This window comes from Schistocerca americana, chromosome 6, assembly GCF_021461395.2.
Source record: "Schistocerca americana isolate TAMUIC-IGC-003095 chromosome 6, iqSchAmer2.1, whole genome shotgun sequence".
Classification (NCBI taxonomy): domain Eukaryota; kingdom Metazoa; phylum Arthropoda; class Insecta; order Orthoptera; family Acrididae; genus Schistocerca; species Schistocerca americana.
Window position 1 is genome coordinate 89,352,172 of NC_060124.1, and position 13,361 is coordinate 89,365,532.

Sequence of the window (13,361 nt, forward strand, 5' to 3'; positions counted from 1 at the left end):
CAGATGATCAGTCAGAGACCATCCCTCCAGAAAGCCCCAATGGTAGCAAGAGAAAAGGTCATGAGATTCGAGGATCTGACAGAGCTGATGAGCCACCACCCCTTCAATAACTTGCAGGGGATGTTGGTCAGACTGATTGCTTGGTAACTATTGATGGATGACTCATCCTTACCCAGCTTAAGGAGGGATCCACAGTGCTGTTCCTCCACTGACGGGAAAATACCTTGCAGCCAAATAAGGTTAAACACCTGCAGGAGGTATCATCGTTGTGGAGGACTGAGCTGTTGAAACAATTGGTTTTGGATGGAATCAGGGTCTGGGGCTGAATAGGGGGAAGAGGAGAGGGCCAGTTCCCATTCAGTGAAAGGTTCATTGTAGGATTCTTCCTGACATGGGGTAAAATGTAAGTGGGAAGCTTCGGTTCACTGTTTCCAGAGGAGGAAGGTGGGCAGATAGGAGGCTGGCGCTGAAATAGATCGCAAGGTGTTCTCACTGATCCTTACATGGAAGATGGCCTCCGACAACCCTGGAGGATGCAGAGTGTAGCCCACACTCATGACAGAAGAATCTATGGAAGAGACAAAGAGTTCCCATTACACCGGTTTGCTCTATTTGATTAAGAAGTAATGGGTTTTGGTGCAAAGATGTTTAAAAAAAGATGAGAGGAGGACAGGTGCCACTTAAGGTGTTGCAAGGCTCGACAGCAATCATGGATGGTGATGGCAATGGCCGTGCTCCACCATGGGGCTGCTTGGGGCTAAAGAGGCCCGTCATGTGAGGAATGGCAATTCATCGGCGTAAATAATTGTAAGTCATGGATGACTTTATCAATACAACCTGACAAAGAGGGAGTAAACACAATCTAGGAGGTATATGGATGCCAATCAATGTAATGGAAAGTCCTGCGGGGTAACCTAACCATCTGGAGGCAAGAGGGAATGAAAGAATCAACAGGAAGTGGTTGCTATTGCAGCAGTGACCAGTGTAATGAAGGGAGAAGAGGAGGGGATGTGACCAAAGATCAATGGCAGAGAAAGTGCCATAAGCAGCACTAAAACGGGTAGGAATCATCATTAAGAAAGCACAACTCGTGATCTGCAAAAAACTGGTCTATGAAGAGACCCCAGACTAGACAGAAGCACTGCCCAAAAGAGGTGATGGGCATTAAAATCCCCGAGGAGGAGGAAGGGAGGGGGGAGTTGCTGAAGGAGGGCAGTGGATGAGGTTCATGTCAGGAGAGAGACAGAAATTGCAAACTGTGACCACAGAGTCCTGATGGTAACCGCTTCCAATGTGGTACAAAGGGGAGTCCATGTACTAACAACATCTGTATGCAGCAATGTGCAAATACCACTCGAAGCCTTCAAAAGGACAACCCTGTTCTGACAAAGCACAGAACCCATGACGCGTCAGCGAGTGAGCATCGGTAAAATGAGATTCCTATAAAATGACACAAGCTGCAGAGTAAAAGGAAATGAGGGACTGCAACTCCGGAAGGTGATGGCAGTTTTCATTAAAATTTCATTGAATAATCATGAAACAAGGGTCTAAATGTGAGGTGAATGGGCTGGGTCTGGTCACACCGCCAGGTCACTACAAGTCACCAACTAGGACAGGGCAGCATTCAAAAAAAAGGGGGGTCAGGTCGCAAGGGGGGAGTTGGCACCTTCAGAGGTAGCGGTGGGGCCTTGTCCTGACACTTGTTTCTCCTTTTTTTATTTCACAGGAGAAAGAAAGCAGGCTTCAATGAGACCTGGAACTGACAAAGAGCAGGTGATCTTAGGGCGCATGTAATGTGGGTCCCATGGCTGACACGTACCAACAGACCTCTAACCTGGAAGACGCCAGGAGAAGGGGTTCCATGAGAAGGCCCCATCACCAGCAGACGCTGAAGTACAGGACACTTCTCTGGCCGGGTGGGGTGGGTGGCACATACAGGGGAGGGGGTCAGGACTGGGATAAGGAGAAGGTGCAAAGGACTTAACAGAGGCAAAGTTAGATGTCATAGACACAGGGTGAAGACAGTCATATTTCTGATGAGACTCAGTCTAGGATAAACACTACTGTATTTTCTTGTAAACCAGGAAATGCAGCGAGCGTGGTGGGGGGGGGGGGGGGGCCTCAGCCAAAAGGGTACGTAAGACCCCCACCACACGGAATGGCTATCTTTCTGGCAATATAGCATGAAAAGGACAACTGCATTGATTATAAGATGGAAAACGCAGTAAGGCCAAATGCCGAATACGCTAAGTAAAGTGTTCTTCCCCAGTTGGCTCACACTACAGAGAGAAAATTCAGAAGGGGAAGTCAAACCCCAAAGCAGGGAGGGGGAGAGAAGAGATCCCACAGCACATGGGATAGAAGATTCATGAGGATAACAAGGCTGATGTAAGCAAGGACACAGAGAGAGGGGAAGGAGCAAGGGCAGGAAGGGAGAGGCACGTTGGGGAAGGGAATGCAGCCCAGGAAGGAAAAAAGGGCTGCAATAGCTTGGGGCCCAATGTGCACCACACACAAAAGAGTCATGAGCCCTCTGGTGAGCAAAATACTTGGTGATTCAACTGTTTGCACTCTGACCAGTCCAAAGAAATTATAAATTTGTAAATATATGTTGAAGTAAGAAAAATGAGCTATCATTTTATGGAAACTTGGTATATAAGTGCCTTTTTTTACTAATGTTAACAAGAGTCTTAGAACTTCTACAGGCTTGATTACTGTACAATGGTTGTCTCACAGACTGCCACATGCAAGTAGATTTAGAAAGATACAGAGAAAATGGGGCATTCAGTAAAATTATGTACGCAATCAACTGTCTTCTAAAATATACACTGTTTTTAGAACTAATCTAATAATAATGCTTAAATATACACTGTGTTTACAACTAATATAATAATAATGCAACTCTAATCTGCTAACTGCCACGCACAGCTTCAGATCTATTGACAATTAAACTATATTATGGATAAAACTTACGGCCACTGAATTCTTCATGTCAGCCACCGCAGATGCAAATTCACTAAAATGTAGCTCAGGACAATATGGTATAGGGAAGACAAGGTCACCTGAGATGCGGCCTGCAGTCACAGTAGCTGTCTCCCATTGTCCACTGTTAGTTAAAACAGCAGCATGGTACTTTCCAGTTGATATACCCTGCACAGTGAAAATATGATATTACTCCATTGATTATACAAAGTATTGTCACAATTTAAGTGTCAAGTTACCTAACAGTGCAGTTTTTTCCACCTTTGACAAAATTTTTGGGAGACAAATGTTACAATACTGAAAATTCAAATACTGATAATATAGACAGTAATTTAAATTTTTATTCTCATCCCCATTCCCATCTCTTGAGGAATCACACTAAATTACAATTTATCTATTTTCATTTACTTTTAAATCATATTTCTAAAATGCAACTACAGCAGAACAAAAGCTATAGTTATATTCCAGAATACCAGTATTGTAAAAAATGAATATACCAGACATCTTCAAAAGATACTAATCTTTTTTATCCAACAATTTAGGTATAAGAATGAAAACAATCAATTATTGACAAAAAAATTTAACTAGATAGGTAAAAAATCTACTCACCAAGCGGCAGCAGAACACACACATAAAAGATGGTTGTAATTGGCAAGCTTTCAGAGCCAGTGGCTCCTTCTTTAGGTAGAAGGGGAAGCAAGAGGGGTGAAGGTAAAGGACTGGAGAGGTCTAGGAAAAGGGGTAGATTTCGGGAAAGTCATCCAGAACCGAGTGTCAGAGGTGACTTCCCGCATGGGATGAGAAGGAAAGACTGATTGTTGGGAACTGAGTTTTTCCTTCTCATCCCATGTGGTAAGTCTGCCTGACCGACGGTTCTGAGTGACTTTCCCAAAATCTGCCCCTTTTCCTAGACCTCTCCAGTCCTTTTCCTTCATCCCTCTTGCTTCCCCTTCAACCCTTCTGCCTGAAGAAGGAGCCGCTGGCTCCAAAAGCTTGCCAATTACAACCGTCTTTTACGTGTGTGTTCTGCCACCACTTGGTGAGTATGTTTTTTATCTATCCAGTTAAATTACTTTATGTACAAGGCTAGACATCCGACAAACTTTAAAATGAAGTAAATTTGCTGCATGCTAATATCTTGGCATCAGCTGTGTTAGGCACAGATGCACAATCTATAAGTGACATATGAAAATTTCTGCCAGACTGGCTCTCAAACTCGGATTTCTCACTATCACGAGCGGTCGCCTTAGCCACTTTGGCTATCCTTGACCACCTCTCAGACAGATCCAAAACTTCCACTCGTCATACTGTATACATCTTTATAGCATAGACTCCTACAGTCATTACCTAATGCTTGTAGCTTTACTCTGTATTGCCACACCAGTGCAAACACGACTATAGGAACTGAGACACATTATATTACTGTCTTGTGCCCACTATGGCATTTTGTATTTATTTTCTTGTCTGTGTGAACAGACATTAATGACAACTGACAGGCAGCTGAAATATATTCACTGAATACGAATATGCTTGCATCAACTCTGTAGTTATAGTTGTACTACCTGTTAGTAACATATAAAAATTTGTGCTGGACTGGGATTAACCCAGATCTCCTGCTTATTGTGGTCACATAATGATATCATTCACAGTATAGGAAACATACAAGGTTGTTTATTAAGCCCTTAGAAAACCCAAGGGATGACATGTACTACTGAAACAATTTGCTGGTAGTCAGGATTATATGTCGCTAGAGAATAGGTAAAGTTGCAATCGTATCCATCACTTGGTTTCACTGTCCCATTTCACTGAAGCAACATGGAAAAAAGTTAGTTTCGAGCAGTGAATAAACACTTCGGTTTAAAAGGGATAACACCAAAACAGATCAAATCCGAGGTAGATGAAGTTCACATCACACCTGCTTCTGTGTTTACAATTGGATAAATGAGTTTCAGTGTGGCCATACATCCACAAAAGATCAACTGTGTTCAGGATGTCCAGTGAAAATGACCATCCCAGAAACGATCGACAAACTCCAAAATATGGTTCTGAGCGATTGATGAATCAAAGTGCATGAAATATTAAGGCCGCAGGCATATTCCAAGGTATTTTCAATTTTGCATGAATATCTGAGTGTGGAAAAAATCATGGCAAGATGGGTCCTGCATTGGCTCTCAGTAGAGAATAAATGCAACATTGTGATTGATGTAGAGGCTGTTTTTGCACTTTTCCATCGAAATTCTATCGGATTTCTAAGTCAGTACGTAACTGTGGTCAAAACATGGGTACACTACTATACTCCGGAGACTAATAATCAATCAAAACAGTGGATTTTTGAAGGCAAATGAGCTCCAAAGAAGGCAAAGATGGTGATACCTTCTAGCAAGGTGATGGGCACTGCTTTTTGGGATGTTTGTGGAAACATCTATGTCAATTAATTGAAAAAGTGACAAACAGTAACTGGAGAGTGTTTTACGCCGTTATTGTACCAGTTGCCCAAATAAATAAAGGAAAAGTCCTCATTTGAAAAAGAAAAATCATTTTCTTCCATCACAGCAATGCATGCATGCAGTTTCAATTGCCAAAATAATGGGATTAAAGTTTGAATTACTGCAACGTCCACCGTATTCACTGGATCTGGCCCCAGTGACTATTTATTTAATTTCCTAACTTGAAAAAAATGGCACGGCAGTTCACATCAAACAAAGTGGTCACAACTTAAGCAGATGCCTGTTTTGCAGATGTTCTGGAATCCTACTTTTTCATGGCTAAAATAAGTTGGAGCAGCACTTGGAAAAATGTATGGAGTTAAATTTTGTAGAGTGTGGAGAGGGCGGGGGAATCCCGAAATAATTGTTATTTTTTTCCCCTAAGGACTTATTGAATGATCATCTAACTTTAAAAAACATCCAGAAAGACAATTTTCTCTTAATACAATCTTCTGTATAAAACAATATCATTTATTTGAAGATGGGAAATGGGAGGGTACCTCTGGATGCCTCAACAGGCGTAATTATTATGAGAAGCGTTGTTTGCATAGGAACGTCTATATTGCCATTACAAGTACCACCAGCTTATCAAGAGTAGGCAGTTACTTCCAGAGGCCACAATGGAAGCAATTAACTAAATTCCTGTTTTGGAGGGCTCAAATCAGATGCTGGTCGAACGAGAGTTTCTGAGTGTTTCCCAGACAGTCTGTGAGAGCAATGCTACATTCTGATTTTAAAGCATGTCAGAAATAACCCAACTGACTGAATTTTATTTAGCAATTTACTGATTTCTGCCAACTGGAATACTTCAAAATTTTGAAGTTAGTGCCAGGCTAAGATACAAGTTAATTACTCCTTTTCTTTGTTGGAGATCTGACAAGAGATGCAATATTTTAATGAGCATAAATTCTAAATTGAATCCTTATAAAATCCATGGGCAATCATCTCATGTGCAAACTGGGTGCAATCTTCCAAAATATGGCGCAGTAATGTTCATACAATGCATGTTATATCACAAATCGGAAAATATTTAACAGTAAATTGACAGCAGCTCTGAGGGCAGTGTACGGGAGCTGGCACCAGGAAACATTAAAAGTAGCTCCACCACACTCTCAGCAGCCATGCCTCCAGAAGTCCTGACTCTTGAGATAAATAGCACAGGCCTTCCATAGGCCAGAAGTTCAGCTCACTCCACGGATGCCAGCACATCGCTTATGGATAGACTAATAATGACTCGGCTTCACACCAGGACTCTCATGAGATGAATGCTTGGATTTTCTGTGAATTTTGGTTTGTGGACTGTGTGTGTATCACTGACTGTTATTTCTGGACCAATCAGTGACTATCAGAGTTTGAACTGTGTGTGTGTGTGTGTGTGTGTGTGTGTGTGTGTGTGTGTGTGTGTGAATTTTTCCAGTAGAGTTGCAATTCATGGAATACCAAACCACAATCACAGACACTAGAGGATCCCCCTATTGGAAACAAAATCTGTGCTTCATGATAAAGTATCCTTTTTGGAGACACTTCTTCTTACATAAATGGCTGGAACCACCAGGGCCCAGTAGAAGGTTTTACTACGCAGCTTCTTGTCATTTGTTTTGAGTCACTCTTACCACTGATGCATTTCATTTCAGAGGAGTCAAAGACTTCGGAGTGTGATGCAGTGTGTATCCTCCATTCCTCCTTAGTTGCTAAATCCATCACTAATTCCTCCAAATTTCTACCTGTCTGGTATCCATCAGAATACCATCACCTAGCCTAGTTGTTTTAAACAAAGGAGATGAAAAACACCTTGGAATATGCCTGCAGCCTTAATTGGTTCAAATGGCTCTGAGCGCTATGGGACTTAACATCTGAGGTCATCAGTCCCCTAGAACTTAGAACTACATAAACATAACTAACCTAAGGATATCACACACATCCATGCCCGAGGCAGGATTCGAACCTGTGACCATAGAGGTCACGCGGTTCCAGACTGAAGCGCCTAGAACCGCTCAGCCACACCGGCTGAAAACATGCGCTTGATTCATGATCTTATATACCAATTACACTCCAATTACTGTGCACAGCATTCTCTGTGGGCATGACACATAACCAACTCTACTTCCAAGAATGGCCACAGTGAAAATTGACTGTACAACAGCCAAACATGTTATGCATCAAAATTCAAATGATCAGCAGCTGCTTCACTACGCTTGCCATTTGGATACTCCTTTCCAGCACAAGCTTTTCTGAGCTATGCAGATGGCAATTCTCTCCCTGCATATTCATAATCCCCCAGCCTACACTTCTGCTAACCTGTTTCCCACTGCCTCATCTTGCCTTTTCCCTTTTCTCTCTTTTCATTATCCATACCACCCCTCCACCATTCAGTTCGTGTACTGTCTTGTCCCCACCATTATTCTTCCTGGCCCCCCCTCCCCATCCTGTCCTCATGTGGGCTGGCTCTCTCTCTCTCTCTCTCCCTCTCTCCCCCTCTCTCTGTCTCTCTATACCCCCCCCCTTTCCCTCTTCCCATCCCTCTCCCCTTCTCTCTGTCTACCTGTCTGTCTCCAATGTACTCCTTCTGTACCTTTATATCTCTTACATGCTCTACTTCCTCAGAAGTCCTATTGTCTTGTTCTGCAACTCCCAAGTCATCTGTCTTTCCTGGTACTTCCTGGTATCCCCTCCTCACCTTGTGCAACCTTCCCTACCCCTTCTGTACATCAATCAGATCAGGCAATTGCTCTCTAATATTCAGTGTCTCTGTGGCTGCAGTAGTGCGCATTTGGGTGCCTGTGCGTACTTTCTGCCAGAAGAAGAGCCAGAGCTCAAAACCTAGTTAATATTGTGTTACGTAAGGGAGGGATGCATTATGTTTCAGTCTGCTGAAAGTGAATGGTTGCCTTTCTTTATGTTACATATTGTTCCACCCATCCACAAATTTCCATTATTATTATAGTTTTTAAGTTCTTCACATACAGTAACAATATCAGTTTCAAATGGAACAAGAATACCTGAAATGTTGCAGACTCTTTCACACTCAGAATGTTGTTCATTCAAAATGCTGATGGACTAAACACATAATTTGAATCCTGCATATGTACAGTCAATTCCACAAACTTATTTAGTGTTTTGTCATCACATTTTTACAGAAAAGAACAAAACAGTTCAGAAATAAGGATTACTGGCTTCCTTTTTGTGGATGTTGTACTATTGATGGCATTGGCAAAACAGTGGCACTTGGGGGTTATCATTCTTCCATTCAAAAGTGTCTCTTAGGACTTCCTGACTGTAGCTGATACTGTAGTCCTCCTCAATGCAGTGATATTGAAAGAAACATGTATGAGGCGTTGAGTAGGTAAAAATGTTTTTAGTATGGCCATTTCTAGCAGGAGCAAGTTATGAATGGTGGAATGGTACCTTGTAACCCAAATCTGAAACAACTAAGGAGTTGTCTAGATTTGAAAACATATGACAGGATGACAGTTTAGCCCATACTCTGATGTCTTTGTTATAAAGCTCATGAGTGGAGCACAACAATAATACAGTTAGTTTCACTTTGTAGGGAATTGTTACAAGTACACTACAGCCAAGCTGTAGCTGCTAAGAATTTTTTATTGAAATTTCAGAAACTATTTATTGCAAAATGTGCAGGCAGCAAATTCAGATAAAATAATGAATCTTAAAAAGTGAAGAAACAAAGTAATAAAGTGGTTTCTTAATTTTTCATACAAATATCTCCAAACAGCCACCACTGAAGATATTCTACCGTAAAAATAGTTACAAAAATATCAGTCAGATGATCCGATTCCAAATTCATCATTATGATGAACAGGGTCCTAAAAAATAGTTTTCATTTCATTAACAGCTTCAGCAATGCAATTCTGAATAGAAGAATGGACAATGTAGCCTATTACAAAGTAGTGAAGTTGGATTCAGCACTTATGAAAAATTATACCCTGTTAGTGTAGCGAAAATTTTATTTACTATGATGTACACTAAAAACAACTTTTAAAATTACTACAAAAATGTCAATTAAATTAGTTCACAGTATATAGGACACGACCTTATAGAAGTCTATGATCATTCTTAGCACTTACATACAAACTTTGTCTAGATCACAATGTGTTTATTATTCCTTATGGCTCTGAGCACTATGGGACTCAACTGCTGTGGTCATTAGTTCCCTAGAACTTAGAACTACTTAAACCTAACTAACCTAAGGACATCACACACATCCATGCCCGAGGCAGGATTCGAACCTGCGACCGTAGCAATCGCACGGTTACGGACTGCGCGCCTAGAACCGCGAGACCACCGCGGCCGGCTTATTCCTTATGACAACTGTTAATGCACTGGTCACTGTAATATATATTAGAACTGCTGATGTGACACATTGTATTTATGCTTCAGATTCTATTTTGATCTGATGATGGCAATGACTGAAAATGTATCAGAAGAAATCATAAACACATTGTGGTCCACACAAATTCTGTGTGTAAAACCATTATGATATAGCTATAATAGTGCCAATAGTAACTGATTCCCTCATGACAGCTATTGTGACTTTGCAGTAGGTTTTATGATTAGTGTAAAATAGTATATATAGTCAGCACAATCCAAGAAAATGACCACACTGTCATGATACTGACATTGAAAGTTGAGGATTTTTTAATAGTTAACATTACCTGAGCACCTGTGAGTGTAGCCATATCAAGAATAATATTTGCTTTTAGATCCTTATGGGCGTAGGAAACACCATCTGAAAGCACCAACCGCCCCTCAGCATCAGTGTTGTTTATTTCCACTGTCCTAAAATATGACATAAAATACATGTACTCTGGCTAAATTCTTAATTAGAACCACAGTATCCAGTATATTTCCAGGTAAAAATGCTACAGAAAGCTATGGACACAACAGCAGTACTCAGTGTAAATACAAAAACAAACATATCTATTTAGTTTAACATTACATCACCACTCATGCGCAATGTAGCATGAGAAATGTGATTACGGACACTGACAGGAAGCTTGTGTAATGAGTCTTGACAATTATGGACACAGGTCACCTGTATCATCATAATGGTACACTACTAAATCTCATGCTAACAACTATTTAAAGTTTTCTGGCACCATTCTTTCTCATTAGAAATATGCAGTAATGAACTCTAACTGTAAATATGCATAAAAGGAGAAACAGTCTTCATGTGCAAAACATTACATTGGAGAAGCAGAGAAATTTTGTTGCATGATTCACAAAAGAAATTAAAGTTTGTAGTGACTTATATTAAGCTTCTGCAATGAATAAGAATCACCAGCTGATAAAGTAATAAATATTGCTAAAAACTGTGCATTGGAACCCTTTTTATGGCTAGGTAATAACATTTAATGGAATCAACAGCTTGTATAATCTAAAATGAAAATGCATCATATAGGAGCAAATATGCCAAACAGAATGCATGCAGCACTGAGGATAAGGTGGGGGGGAGAGCTATTAGTGGTTACTTTTGGTTGTTCCAGTTGGAGATATAAGCTATCGGGGTACGCAAGAGCAGGATACAGTTCAGAAAGTAAATTTGTTTTTAACGTATCATTATCACACTAGGTCTACAGTTCAGCATTGTAAAAAGTTGCTATTAACTTAAAAAAAAAAAAAAAAAAAAACTGGAAATGATGTTCGTTTCCTCCTTGAAGAGAAATACATTAATGGATTGGTGTTGAAACAGCAGGTATTTGTAATATATCTTAGAATTAAAACAACTCAGCTGCTGCAAATACTCCCTAAGGAGATCAGACAGCCAATTTTTTTTATTATTTTTCTATTTAATCCTACGTTCAGCAGACTGTTGCTTGCCACCTATAAAACCAGCCATGTCATATACCACCAGCCTTAGTGCAATTGTTCCACAGCTTTTTGTACTGGTATGAGTACATAGGACAAATGGCCCAATGGCTGTGGATAAAAGAAAAGTGGACCACCCTGCGGCACAACATGCAGCTGAATGTAACATGCTTGATTTCACGGATTGCTTCACAACCAGGGCCATATGGATCCTCCCCTCCACCACCAGCTTATCTGAACTGCACAGATGAGAGTTAACCTTACAACATGGTCTCTGTTCCCGAAATCAACCCTGCCTCAATCTGCGGTTATGTACTCTCTCCCCACACCCTCATCCAATCGTTTCCGCCCTCTCTGTCCTATACCTCTTCCCAATTTATGTCTCCTTACTCACCCTCTGTGCTGCTCTCTTCCAACACATCCATCAGACTTTCCCCTTCTCTTGTCCTCTCTTTTTCCACTCTCTGTATCTCATTCCCTCCCTCACAGCTCCCTGAAGCTGTACCTGGTAGCCTCGTCTTGCTACCATCTAGCTTCATCATGCTCCACCAGGCAATGCTGACCTCTCCACACCCCCCGGATCCAAGTCAAGCTTTGCTATCCCTTACCCTTCCCTGCTCCACTCTGGATTGTTGCTCCCATTCAATGTGACAGCTGGAGCAGCTGGAGACAGAGGTTGTGTGTGTGTGTGTGTGTGTGTGTGTGTGTGTGTGTGTGTGTGTGTTTGTGTGCGCACGCGCGCGCGCATGTGCTGTTGATATTCCAATCTTTACTTTCCATTGTTAATTTTTCACTGCTGACAGAAAACAATTCAATGCAATTTGATTTTCAGTTAGATGTTCACAGGGGAAACATAATACGCTGCTATTGAGACAGCCAAATGCCTTGATTAAATCAAGTAACCAGAAACTGCTTACAATTTCTGAAGCCTTCTCACTGCCTCCCAGAAACCAACACACTTGATTATGCAAATTACATATGAGTACTGCTTATACAATGATTCATCAAATGCCTCTGGCAATGCAGATAATAAGAGTTGCTGGATATGTACTTTTACAAGAGAAACTGTTTTAGAAAGTTAATAATCTCCCCGACCCCTCCCACCCATAGTATAACCTTCAAATCTTGTTTACAAATAGAACTTACCACACTAAGATATATGTTAAAGATCTTGCCATAATCACAAAATCTGCAGAACATCACATAATAATGGGCTAATTCATACCTCCATAGAGCCTGCCTATTTAATGAAGGTATGCTTATTGCCAGAGAAAACTTTCAGCAACAGAGATAGATGTGACCTATTTTCACTGTAAATAAGGATTTTCCCTCTTATTAGATAAGACAGTGATTTGGTTTACAGTTACCTGGCACTTTTATGCCAAAATATTACTTAGAAAATGTCCCTTCCCAGCCACTTTCAGATGTTAGGCTTACATACTGAGACGGAGGTCATGGAGAGATTTAAATGATGTCACTGCAGTACTTCAGCATCAGCAATTTCCACAGTACTCTGGTAACATATTTTATGAAACATTTTATATGATATAAACTGTGGTCTGAAACACAAAACTGTTACTTCAAGATGACATTTTGTTCTGACCATCGCTTCTGTATTCCTGCAAAGGACGTTTGCAGCCATCCTGTTACATCAACTGGATCTCCTTCATTACCTTCTCACCTACTAGTTTTCAATCTGGTGTTAAACCACTCTTACGATAATTTTGGTAGCATTGTATTATTATCCCTGAGCTCGCTCACAGTTTTTAACAAGCAACAAAATTTTCAATTTCATTATCTGTGACTGATTCACTATTTTTCCCACTCTATAAGCTGTGTGAAGTTAATTTTCATCACACCCTGACCATGTGTATACATGACATCAAATCGCATTCACTTTCTGAATGCCTTTTTAACATTTTCCAATATTCTTTAGCTTCTCAGACTGTTAATTTCCTCTCTCACATCCACTATCATATTTCATTAAGCTCTCCCCACATTCTCTTACAAACCAAATTTTACAAGATCTGCAGATCCAACAGGTGAACTGACAGCTAATATTACTGT

At 40.8% G+C, this 13,361-nt stretch overlaps 1 protein-coding gene across 2 annotated transcripts in view; it reads right to left on the bottom strand.

Annotated features, from left to right (window-relative positions):
* Nucleotides 1–13,361, bottom strand: part of LOC124619272 (probable aminopeptidase NPEPL1) — a 48,718-nt gene that overhangs the window by 16,173 nt on the left and 19,184 nt on the right. For both annotated transcript variants that reach the window (XM_047145541.1, XM_047145542.1), the window contains exons 7-8: nt 10,142–10,265; nt 2,974–3,150 (exon numbers count right to left, since the gene is read on the bottom strand). In XM_047145541.1, coding sequence (XP_047001497.1) covers nt 2,974–3,150; nt 10,142–10,265 — 301 coding nt within the window. The remainder of the gene's footprint in view (nt 1–2,973; nt 3,151–10,141; nt 10,266–13,361) is intronic.